General features: G+C 38.4%; 1 protein-coding gene across 14 annotated transcripts in view; it reads left to right on the forward strand.

Moving 5' to 3' along the window:
- Positions 1 to 13211, forward strand: part of MBOAT2 (membrane bound glycerophospholipid O-acyltransferase 2) — a 148262-nt gene that overhangs the window by 99713 nt on the left and 35338 nt on the right. For 7 of the 14 annotated variants that reach the window (XM_035273286.3, XM_054245237.2, XM_017964568.4 and 4 more), the window contains one exon: positions 6597 to 6692. In XM_035273286.3, the coding sequence (XP_035129177.1) occupies positions 6597 to 6692 (96 nt within the window). Of the gene's footprint in view, positions 1 to 3709; positions 3877 to 4211; positions 4315 to 6101; positions 6180 to 6596; positions 6693 to 13211 lie in introns of all 14 variants that reach the window. The other 7 variants (XM_078349999.1, XM_078350000.1, XM_078350001.1 and 4 more) reach the window with 3 other exon arrangements.

Here is a 13211-nt window from a genome sequence, read left to right on the forward strand (position 1 = left end):
AGAACATTCTAAGTGGAAGAAGCCAGATACAAAAGACTACATATTGTATTATTTTATTTACATGAGATTCCTAGAAAAGACAGCTCTAGAGACAGATAATGATCATTGGTTGCCTAGGGTTGAGGGTACGATTAGAGATTACTGAAAGTACTTAAGCACAAGGGAACTCTTGGGGCAGTGGTCTTGCAGTGATGGTCACACAACTCTACACTTTTACTAAAAATTGTTGAAATGTACACTTACAGTAAGTGGATTTCATGGTATGTGAATTATACCTCAATAAAGCTGCTTAAGGTAAAAAGCCTATTTCAGTGAGGCTTGGAAGCCTTTTAGGCCTGGAGCAGTAACAGCTCCTTAATTCGGTATTCTTTCCGCCTTTCCAGTAGGAACTATAATTCAGGTTAAACAAATATGGGCACACCTTTTTTACTGCACTCCATTTTTTTCTGGATCATAGATACTGCCTTTTTTCTTTTTATTAAACAAACAAAGTTTGTGGTATCGCTGCACTCAGCAAACCCATCAGTGCTGGTTTCTGGCAACATATGTTCACTTAGTATCTGTGTTACATTTGATAATTCTCATAACACTTACAACTTCATTATCTCTGTTACGGTGATCTGAGATCAGTGATCTTTGATACCACTATTGTAATTGTTTAGGGGTCCTGCACACTGCCCATTTCCTCTTGAAAATGAATGTAAATGGAGAAAAGATGCAAACTGAACCCTGGGACCCCAGGATAAGAAGGAATCTGCAAAGGGGTTGTACAAAAACTGTTTCCAAATAATTTTTAAATCAGTTTTATTTAAGTGTGACTTATCTAAAATAAAATAAAGCTGCCTGTTCCATGAGCTTGGAGAAATGTATAGACCAGTGTGACTGCCACCCTAAATCTAGGTACAGCACATTTCAGTTGTCCCAAAAAGTTCCTTTGTGATCCTTTATAATCACCCATCATGTCCTCTGCATCCAATGAGCTGCTTTCTGCTACTGTAGATCAGTTTAGGTTGCTCTAGAATTTCATAGCAGCAGAATCATATGTTATGTAATCTTTTGTGTCTGACATTTTTTACTCAGCTTAATGTTGAAAAAATTCGTCCCTGTTGTGTTTAACGGTTCGTTCCTTTTTATTCCATTGTATGAGTACACCTCAATTTATGTATCCTTTCACCTATTCATGGACATTTGAGTTGCTTAAAAATTCAAAAATGGGCTATTAGGAGTAAAACTTCTGAAACATTCTTCAAGTCTTTTTGTTGATACGTATGTTTATTCCTCTGGTGTAAATACCTAGGAGAGGAATTGCTGGGGCATCAGATAAAAATATTATAATCCAATAAGAAATTGTCAAACTTCCCCAAAGTAATTGTGCCATTCTACACTCCCATTGGCAAGGCATGAGAGTGCCACTTTCTTTCCGTTCTCATCAACAGTTGATGTTCTCAGCCTTTTCCATGGTGATCACTCTGATGGATATAGTGATATTTCATTGTGATTTTAATTTAGATTTCTCTGATGATTGATGATGTTAAACATCCTTTCCTGTGCTGTTTGACTAATTGTATATCTTCTTTTTGGACATTTTGTTTAGATCTATGACTGTTGGATTTAATTTTTATTATAATTCATTTCTATATTTTGGATATAAGTCCTTTGTCAGATAAATTATGAAAAAATTTTTGCAATCTATGTGTGCCTTTTTACTTCCTTAGTGGTGACTTTTAAAGAGCAGGACTTTTAAAGAGCAGAACTTTTAAATGTTGATGAAGTGAATTTAATTTTTTTGTTTAGAGCTTTTTATCTTTTACTAAGAAACCTGTGCCTGTCCTTGGGTTATGAATAGTTTCTCCTAGAAGTTTTACAGTTCTGGTTTTTATGCCTAGATCAATAATCCATACTGAGTTAATTTTTGTGTATGTTAAGAGACAAGGGTTAAAATTTATTTTTTCTGTATGTATATTCATTTGTCCCAGCACTATTTATTGCAAATACTTTTTCCTTTTGAATTGCAATTTTCCATCTACGCGTGGCTTTATTTCTGTACTCTTTATTCTGTTCATTGATATATGTGTCTAACGTTAGGCCAGTATCTATCACACTGTCTTGGTTACTGAAGCTTCATACTTAGTCTTGAAATCAGGTAATGCAAGTTCTTTAACTTTGTTCTTCTCTTTCAAAAAACACTATAAAACAAAATATACATAGTAAATAGTCTTGGAAAATACAGCGGGGAAGGCAGAATAGAGAGAAAAAAGCTGGTATTCAAATGTGCAAGGCTTTTGTGCAGTTGGGCTACAACCAAAGCCATCAAAGCCTGAGAACCTTGGAGAGTAAACAGTGTAATTTGATTTCATCATGTTAAAATAAAAACTCATTTTTAGTTTTTGTTTTTATTCCCATCAAGATTTTGAACCTCTTAGTGACATCACATTTTCCTTTTTTGAGAAGAATTTGTTTTTAGTTCTCTGCAGCATTTCTAGTTCATTAATTCCCATAGTTGCTGCTACCTGGGAATTAGCAATTTCTCTGAACAATTTCCACACTGTATTTAATACCTAAGTGAACAGATATTTTAGATGTGGTTTCAGGTTTTGAAATGAGGCAGCAATTCAACAGTTTTTAATAAGAAAATGTTCTGTTCTGGAACTCTTTAGAAGCTGTTGATTTTATTTTGATATTAGTAATAATCACATCCAGATTCTTTTGACTGTGAAGTACAGAAATCACAATTTATAGTAGCATGTGAATGGTGTAAACAGCAGAGAAAGGTTACCTCTTGAAGCTAAAAATTAGGAGACAAGGCACCTCGTTTTCATTAATTCAACAGCTCAGTGTCAATGGGGGCATCAAAACACCAAGTTCTGTTTTTTATTTTGCCATCTCAGCATATTGACTTTGTCCTCAGGCTAGCTCCTCGTATGCTAAAGAGAGCCACTGCACATATATACGTGCCAATAGTAAGTGTCACACCAGGAGTAAGGAAGGCCTTTCCAAAAACTCTGTGTCGTGCTTCATCACCCGGACCTAAGTTTTATGCCTCCCATAAACCAGTCAGTTGCAAGGAGGGTGAGATGACAGTGATGGGATTAGAATAGCCAGGATCCCTGGAATAGTATACCCACCTTTTAGAAATGAGAAAACCAGGATGCAGAAAAATAGTCATTTTCTAAGGTCACACAGGTAGGAATAATAATAAGTGATTGGGGCTGTTATTTAAATCCAGCTCAGGTCCAGTTTATTTGCATGTATATTCTTTTGTTTGAAGACATTCAGTGAAATTCATAAATGGACTGTGTCACTTAAAATAATTTGTTCATGTAGTGGCTTATATGTCTGCTTTCTTTGTTGATATATGAACTTGAAAAATCAAAGGCTTTCCCCTACACCCTTCCCTGCAGTCTAATTCAAAAGACAAGTTAGCAACAAAAGTTTGATGTGCTTTTGGATGAGTTAGGAGTACAGAGAGTAAAAAAAACAAAAACAAAAAAACCACCACCTAGAATTCTTTCTCAAATTAGATTGTCCAGAGCCAATGTAGCTGCTCAACAATGTTGTTAAAGAAGCAGTTTTCTTCTCTGGTTCTGCCTCTTAGCTGGCTACCTCGTGGGTATAGGATGGTGACTACCGCACCCATCAGATCCATATTCTAGGTAGGGAGAATGGCAAAGTGTGAAAAGCCCCACTAACTCTGTTTGCTTTTTTTCAGAAAAACTATCTAGCACCGTGTGATTGAAATACAATGCAATCCACAGATGTAATTTAAAACTTTCCATCTGGGCATGGTGGCTCATTGCTTGTAAGTCCAGCACTTTGAGAGGTCGAAGCAGATGAATCACTTGAGGTCAAGAGTTCAAGACAAGCCTGGCCAATATGGTGAAACCCTATCTCTATTAAAATTAGAAAAATTAGCTGGGTGTGGTGGTGTGTGCCTGTAGTCCCAGCTACTTGGGAGGCTGATGTAGGAGAATCACTTGAACCTGGGAGGCGGAGGTTGCAGTGAGCCAAGATTGCTCCACTGCACTCCAGCCTGGGCGCCAGAGCTAGACTCCATCTCAGAAAAAAAAAAAAAAAAATTCCAGTAGGCACAGTTTAAAAACTGAAAAAAAGCACATTAATATATTTTAGTAGTCAACATTTCATTGTACCCAATATTTCCAAAATAGTATCATATCAAAGTGTAATCAATTGAACTCTTTTTTTATACTTAGTCTTCAAAATCTGGGGTGTATTTTCCAATTGCAACTTATCTCAGTTTACACTGGCCACATTTCAAGAGTTCAGTAACCACGTGTGGCTAGTAGGGGTGTATTGGTAAGTAACAACTAACTGGCTTTCTAGGAAAAAAAAGTATGCGTTAATATACATACATGAGTTTATTCTAAATTTTACAAATTTAACAGACTTTTAGTGCAGAATTTACAAATAATAATGAAAACAGAATATCCTCTATTGTCAATTCTGTATAGCTTGTTGATTCTTGCAAAACACTTTCATTGATTTTTTTAAATTTTTTTCTGAACTCTCACAGTTAACTTACGGCTGCAATTCAACTGTAATTTGACCAATATGACTATAAATAAATGCTTGATTACTGTCCAATTTAGTAAAGTAGTTGCTCACATCATTGGCAAATGAATGTAGTTCCAACATGAATGTCAGTTAATATTTTTGCTTATGTTAATGAGATGGGTGGACTTTTTTGTTTTGTTTTGTTTTGTTTTGTTTTTGCTGTTTATTCCGTACTGGCTACAGTCATGATACACTGTGTCATGGTGCACCCACCACCCAAGCAGTATACACTGCACCATATTTGTGTCTTTTATCCCCCATCCCCTTCCCACTCTTGGGGATCCTGGGAGGAAAGGGAGTATACTTTCATGTAGGATTCGTGTGAACTGTTGGGGCCAGAGGGCTGGCTGTCTTTCAAGATTGCTGCCATCAGTAACATCCCTCCCTGTTGTACATGTCTGACTCTTTATACCAAGAGCTGAAAGAAAATTTTTGCTAGGGTTTGGATGTTTGTCTCCTCTAAACTTCATGTAGAAATCTAATGTCTAATGCTGGAGGTGGGGTATAATGGGAGGTGTTTGGGTCACGGGGCAGATTCCTCATGAATAGATGAATGCCTTCCCTGGGGGATGAGGAGATGAGTGTTCTCACTCTAATAATTCCCTTGAGAGCTAGTTGTTGAAAAGGGCCTGGCACCTTCTGGCTCTTTTCTCCTCTCCAGTCACATGGTCTCTGCCCACACTGGCTCCCCTTTACCTTCTGCCATTAGTGGAAGCAGCCCGAGGCCTTCATCAGAGGCAGAGCCCAATGTTGTAGTCCACTGCTCTGTGCAGTTGGAAGGCCAGCCCACACTTGAAGTGGGCAGAGAGAGAGCCTCCTCCTCCTGACAGGGAGTAGAACAGGCTGCAGAAGAGCATATGAGGTAGGATAGACTGTTTCAAGCACCTTTTGAAAGTACAGTCTGCCACATGATTTTTAGAAGTTCAATTTGATTTCTCAACACTTTGTGAATGTATATCCATATGTGCTATTTTTGTCAGATATAGCAATCATGAATATGTTAGTTTTGTTAAACATTTGAATTAGGAAGCTTTCCTTCCCTGTTCTTTGCTTGGGAATAACCTAAAATATTATAATTGTTTCTCAAAAGTTTGAAAGAACTTTCATAAAACCACCTGAACTCCCTACATGACAAAGATTTTTATTTGGCGAAATATAATTTTTTATTAAAGATTTTTTCCCCCTTGATTTCTTCTATATCATATATATTTAGAAAGTCCTTCCCCAATTTGGGAACAGTTGACTGTTTAGTCACAGTTCCTATTTGTTGTACTTGTGTATTTTATGTGTAATTGTTAATCCACATAGACTTGTTTTGGTGTGCGTTGAAGGCATAGCTTTCTTTTCCCCACTCAGTTTGTGAACCAGTTAGATGATGAGCCGTCCATTCCCTGATATTTTGCACTGCAGCCTTCATCTTATTCAATGTTAAATATTCTGGAGTCTGTTTCTGGGTTTCTGTTCTCTCCTGTTGATATATATAAGTTCTTTTTCCTATGCTATGTTTTTAATTGTAACTGTATTCCCAGCATCTTAAGTTTTTAGAAATCCCTAAGTGTTCATGGCTATGAAATGTGAGTGAATGCTGCCCGACTTATACTAAGCAGGTATGCTTTTAGACTATCGAGGACGTCTTTTTCAAAATTCTGTGAAGAATTTGTTAAATGTATACCTTAGCCAGATATTTTTGTGCTAACTTTTATGTTCTAGAAAGGAATAAATGGAACACATACTGATCACATATTTATAGCTTGTGATCATGACTTTCAAATATATATATTGGTGTGTGTACGTCTCTCAGAAGAAAATGAATAAAATGAATTTACTGTTGAAGGAGATAGTCAAGTAAATGGAAGCACATACTAGAAAAGAGTTTTCATAATTCATTAAAGAAAGCTTTTTGTAGAGTAGATCTAGTAATATTTAATTTCTGAACCATATCATTTAATTAATTACTTTAAAATGTGCTCTTTAACAAAATGAGTCTTTTATTTTCATTAATGTAGCTTATTTTTGTTTTTCAGATACTGCTTTGTGTTTGCTCTGGGATACCTCACAGTGTGCCAAGTTACTCGAGTCTATATCTTTGACTATGGACAATATTCTGCGGATTTTTCAGGGTAAGATGAAAACTTTGATTTAGTAACCTGTTTTATCCATTCTAGCAAGGTGGTTAAAGGACAAAATATTATATTTGCATTTAGTAGTTCAAGTGAAAAGCTATTAAACATTTCAGTTGAAAATTTCTTTATGAATTTAGAATTTCCCTCTTCTTTTTATTTGCCAATCAGTTTGAGCTTATGAGGTTGCTCAGGTTAGCCTTGAACTGATGACCTCGCCTTCACAAGCGCCATGGCCTCCTGGCGGGAGCCACTTTGGACCCCTAGAATTTCCCTCTTCTAAGTAGTCTTTCATAGTACTACAGAAGTCAGTGAGAGCCTCGTTCTGCTTCTTCATACCTTATGGGACTTCCTTTGGTTCATAGGTTCTTGAGCTAGGTCAGTCAGAGTTTCCTAGAGAACATGCTCAAGGATACATTTTTTCTTCTATTCGTTTCACCTCTTTGCAATGTTCTTCATTCAACAGCAGTATTCAGTTGAGTAGTGGAAATAATTTCTGGCTTTTGTTCCTTCACAGGGGATTTATTTTCTTACTGGTGCTAGATGAGTCTCTGTCCTGTAACAAAACTGACTGAATATCTGTTATGAAATAAATACAAGAAAAGCTCTTATGAAGTAACTTGCTTTCCATCTTTGTAAAGTGATATCTGCTAACACCTTGGTACCAGATGGGGAAGTTGAAGATACACTTTTTTTTTTTTTTTTTTTTAATGTCAGGCTTGACTGCTTTCTCCAGTGAATAAGATACAGTAGGCCTGCTTTGGGCTAGTCTGGAGTCATCTGTACTGCATAAGTAATGAGCAGTAAATCCAGTTTAAGAATAAGTGTCTTGGAAAAGTCATGATACCTCCGAAAAAAGAAATTATTCAGTAATAGAAATGGACCAAAGTTGTATGAACTCAGAGAAAAATCACTTTCATGAAACAAGAGAATTTTAGAAGAGAAAGGAAATATCTTTTTCTCCGTAGTGAGATTAAAGTATTTTTATGACACAGATTTTAAAATTGGTTTGGCTGAAAGGAAATTACATCAAAACAAAACCCAGATGAAAGCAAAACAATTTAAATGCACCAAAAATCTAGTTAATCAAAGATATTGAGAAGAATTGGGAAATATACCTGGAAGAGCAGAAAAGGAGAACAGATGCTGGCCATCCCATTTATGGATAGTAGGTGTTCCTGCAGAACATGACCTCATGAGCAGAATCAGTAGATGCTAGACCACTGTGAAAACCTTCGTGATCATGAGGAAGTAGCCTGGGTCACATTGTCATCATAGTGTAATGAAATTAGGAAATCATTGTGTAAGTTTAAAAGAATTGCAATCACTTAGAAAATTAATTCTCCTGAGAATTTGCAACCATATTGGTCTTGTTCATCACGCATCCTATGCTTAGCACATGCTAGCATTAAATGTGCATTGAGTCAGGAATAATACTTAAGTACAGAAGAAAGTTGAAAATACAGCCAGAAAAATGGGAGAAAGTAACAGACAACACAAATGGAGAAACAGGAGCCACTGGGGCAAAGCTGTGCCACCTGAAAGAGAAATTAAGAGCTTTGAATACTTGAGTTATAATAAGTGAGAAATAATCATTTATTAATAGTAGGAAACAGAAACAAAAAGCATACTTTTAATTATTTTGATTTATTAGTGTTGATAACAGAAATGTTAACATTAGCAGCTTAAAGTTAACAATATTGCAAAATCGTGAATTTTCACATTGGCCTCTAGGGTCCTGGGACTTTGTAGGCAGATTCTGCAGGTGTCAGAGGAGCTCAGCAGGTGAGGTTCTAGGTCTTCCAGTCTTGCTTCAGCCACGTCTGCTCTGTGTTTCTCTAGTTTGTATTCTGGGATTCTGTGTAATAGTTCATTAAAAAATATTTTGCTGCTCTTTTAACTGTTCGATTTAAAAAATAATTTAACATAGCCAAGTTGAATGTATTATACAATTGTGTGGATTGGTGTGAGTATAGATTTGTGTGAGTACAGACTTTGGTGGGCTCTCACAACCCCTCCATCAGTTTGATCTGAGTCATTCTCCTTTTTATTTCCCTCATCAGCTATTCCAAATTCTTGTCAGTCTCAAGGCCTTTACCTAACATTTCTATATTATCTAGGGATAGGCTAACTGCATTTAAAACAGTAGCATTATTTCAGTGGCTCAACGTAGTTAGAGTTTATTTGTCATTCACATTACATTTCATTGAGGAGGGAGTCTCTGCTCCACACAGTCATTTAGGGAACCAGACTCATTCCTTGTGGTTCTATGTCCTTCAGTCTCTGGAATCCTCTAGGTTAAGTTGAGGGCGGGTTGGTAAGTGTGAGCAAAGTGAGGGCATGCCCGGGCAACACTTCTGTGTGCCTCCTATGTTTAAAAAACAGCTGTATAGAATGTGACTTTAGAAGTATTTTGCTGCTATTTAAAATGTCATTTAAGGCTGAGTGTGGTGGCTCATGCCTGTAATCATCCAGCACTTTGGGAGGTCAAGGCAGGTGGACTGCCTGAGCCAGCAGTTTGAGACCAGCTTGGGCAGCATGGCAAAACCCAGTCTCTACTGAAGATACAAAAAATTAGATGTGCATGGTGGTGCACACTTGTAGCCCCAGCTACTCAGGAGGCTGAGGTGGGAGAGTCGCTTGAGCTCTGGGGGCAGTGGTTGCAGTGAGCTGAAATTACACTACTGCCTCCCCGCCCAGGTGACAGAGTGAGACCCTGTCTTAAAAAACAAAAATAAATTTTAAAAAAGTGCATTTAAATACTTAAGTGTAGTTTTAAATGTTTAAATATGTAGAAGAAAAGCAATCTGGCATTTTTAAGATAGAAAACCTGTTTATAAAACTCCCAGTTTAAAGAATATTTTTTATCTGTTAGGAGAAAGGTTTTGACCATTGTCAGTGGACTGATAAAGATTAGACACAGTTGAATTAGCTGAAGGAGACCATTGTGGCAGAATTAACTTGAAGGCTCTCGCTTTTTTTTTTCTTTTAAATAGGCACAGGAGAGAAAAGAGTCACCTAGAGAGAGACTCTCCCCTTGCTGAAGTATTCGGGCACAGGGAACCCTTGAATGTGTTATAATACATGAGCAGAAAAGATCCTGACTTGATCCTGATTAGAGTGAATATCGTAGCTCTTCAGAATGTTAGATGGCTAAGAAGGTGGATTGGATAGTGACTCACCCTTCATGCTGAGCTGGCCCATTGCTCTGACGCTAGAAAGTACAAGAAGCAAAGCCCAGACTCTTGCTGAGGAGTCACAGTGAAATCTCTTTTGTATGGGACAATTTTACTTACACAAGAGTATGGAGAAACGGGTGTGTGTTTGTGTGTCAATTGTTAGGTTTAGGATACATTTCAAATGTTGATTAGATACGGGGACTCATGCCATAATACAAGTTTCTATTTACAGAAAGGTTGAAAAGCTACTGAAATTGTTTGGTCTTACATTAGCCTTAGAAAATAGATACAAGACAAGTGTAAAACAACTACATAGCTTTCTTCATATCAGCAATAATCAGTTAGAAAATAAGAAACGGGATTCTTTTTAAAAAGCAAGAAAAACCATGAAAAATCTAGTAATTTATATAAAAAGAAATGTACAGAATCTCTGTGCAGAAAACTATAAATTCTTTCTGTAGAACAGAGTTACTGGCAAAAAAATCAGCCTGTTCGTTTGAATAATAAAACTCAGTATTGTGACTGAGTGCAGTGGCTCACACCTGTAAAAGCAACACTTTGGGAGGCCTAGGTGAGAGGATCGCTTGAGCTCAGGAGTTCAAGACCAGCCTGGGCAACATGGTGAAACCTCGTCTCTACAAAAAAATTTAAAATTAGCTGGGCATGGTGGTGTGTGCCTCTAGTTCCAGCTACTCAGGAGGCTGAAGTGGGAGGATCACTTGAGCTTGGGAGATTGAGGCTCCAGAGCCATATTCACACAACTGTACTCCAACCTGGGTATCAGAGCAAGACCCTTATCAAAAAAAAAAATCAAAACAACCTTCAATATTATAAAGATACTGATGGGGCTGGATGTGGTGGTGGCTCATGCCTGCACTCCTAGCATTTTGAGAGGTTGAGGCAGGTGGATCACTTGAGGCCAGAAAGGTGAGACCAGCCTGACCAATATGGCAAAACTCGTCTCCACTGAAAATATAAAAATTAGCTGGGCGTGGTGGGGCATACCTATAATTCCAGCTACTTGGGAGGCTGAGGCATGAGAATCACTTGAGCCAGGGTGGTAGAGGTTGCAGTGAGCTGAGATCACACCACTGCACTCCAGCCTGGGTGACAGAGCCATCTCAAAAAAATAAAAAATAAAGTAAAAAAAAAAAATACTGATTCCCTCTGAATCCCCCAAGTTAATCTGTTGATATAATGCAGGCAAAATTGGAGTTTTTAGGGAAATCAGATAAATAAATGGAAAAGTTTCTCTAGAAGAATAAATGCTTGAGTATAGTGAAGTTGATATAAAGACATACTACTCAGGAGTCATTAAAATATTCTGGACTGACAGGAATAGACAAACCAAGGAAACCAGGTTGAAGGACTGAGAAAGAGACCCACGGATCTAAGAAATACAAATATAGAACAGCAGTGGTGGGATCAGAAATTCATGGGGAAAGCCAGGCTCTATTCTTCAGTAAACGGTACTGGGATGTTTGGAAAGAGAAGAGAAAGGTAAATCCTTGCCCCACGTATAGATAATAGATTGTAGATGGAAGGGAGAACAGATTTTTTTAGCAAAAAGGTTCTGAATGGAATATGTTGATTTCTGTGGTACTGAAAGGGTTGCTTTTAGTGTACTTACCAAAAAAAATCTATATGTGAAGTAATTTTTTCTTCATGTCAAGAATGTATCTTAGAGCTAACTGAACCGTATTAGAGGCTTGGTAAATGCTTACCACTGGTCAGTCATGTGTGCTCCTTCAGTAAGGTTTATTAAGCATGCGCTGTGCATTTTGCTAGGTTCTTCAAGGTTGAGACAGGTACTTTTGTAGGCAGCATTTTTTTTCAAGCATAGTAAGAACTGGTAGACCATTTAATCTGATAGCCACAGGTGTGTTTCTCATGTCCATCCTTTCTTTTTAGAAAGCATTATTCATATTTATTCTATTGTAGATGTGTTTCTGTGTTCTCTGAAATGAGCCATGGAAGGTCCCGCCTTGGCCCTTCATTGTGTTCCCGCTAATGATGCGCAGTAACTGTGCTGTGAATAGGGTTGATGTAAATCATTCACCTGCCTGCAAGTAGTGGACATAGATCCTGTCCTTGATCCTGGCTCATTCTGTGGGAGCGTTTCACAGCCCCTTGACCTACATTTGATTTCAGGAAACATTCCGTCTGGCTACCAAGCCAGACTTGATAACTTACTCAAGTTATCAAGAGTAAACAGATGGATCAATTTATGGTTTGCTTTGTCCGTTCCCCACCCTGCCCAACCAAGCCTTTCTCCCTGAATGTGTGTTCACAAAGCAGGTGGCACAAGATTCATCAGAAACATGCAGTGTTTTCCTGAGGCTGAGAAGCCGGTGATGGGCCTGCAGGGCCTCCTCAGTGTGTGCCTTCTCATCACTCTTTCTTCTTCATTTCTGCCACTCATCCCAGTGTCTCTCTTTGGAACACCCTTCCAGCCATATCTGCATGTCCAAACCTCCACAGTCTTAAAGGCTTAGCTAAATGACTCTTGTTTGAGATGTGTCCCCTCAGCTCTCTCTATGCAAATCCTCAAATAGCTCACTGGGCAGTGGATACTTTGTACTGTAGTTATTCATATACATTTCATCAAAACAGCGCTTCCCTTTTGATTATTATGTCCCTTCAGCACCATTGGCTTCATAGCAGTTTAGTTATTATGCAAGGTGTGAATGGAGAAGGGACCCAGCTCCTGTTAAACATCTGCTGCGTCTCAGACACTATGGAATTTAGTCCACGCAGTGGCATCATTGTCCCCTGTGTTTTATAGATAACTGTTCTGAGAAAAGTCAGATAACTTCCTTGTCTTCCACAATCGATGTGAAGTGGGGTCAGGATTAAGTGTTCTGACCCGTACATCCAGCTGCCTATGCACCCTGCTGTCTAGGGCCTCTTGTGCCAAGCATGCCTAAAGTTGTAGTCCTGATTTCCCTTCTCAGTCTGCTTCCTCCTCCTAGTTAGTTACCCTGGTCAAAAACCTCAGAGGTACCAGGTATGAAAACCTGCGTGGGATACATTATCAAATCCCATTGATTTTCCCTTCAGAATAGATCTAGAAGTGACTTCAGACCTCCTGTGCTGTTACCCTGGTCTGAGCCACCATCCTCCCCTGCCCACTTCCCCCACCCCTTCCCGCTGCCTCTGGTACCCCCACAGTCTTTTTTCAACCTAGAGTCAGAATATATTCTTTTAAAACCGAGTTACTTTTTTGCCTAAAATCCTCCAGTAGTTTCTTTTCTCACTCAGATCGAAGCCTGTGTCCTCACCCTGAGAAGACGAGAGCCTGCTGAATCCGGCCTCCTGCTTGCCGTCTTCAACCTTTGTC

Source organism: Callithrix jacchus, chromosome 14, assembly GCF_049354715.1.
Source record: "Callithrix jacchus isolate 240 chromosome 14, calJac240_pri, whole genome shotgun sequence".
NCBI lineage: Eukaryota > Metazoa > Chordata > Mammalia > Primates > Cebidae > Callithrix > Callithrix jacchus.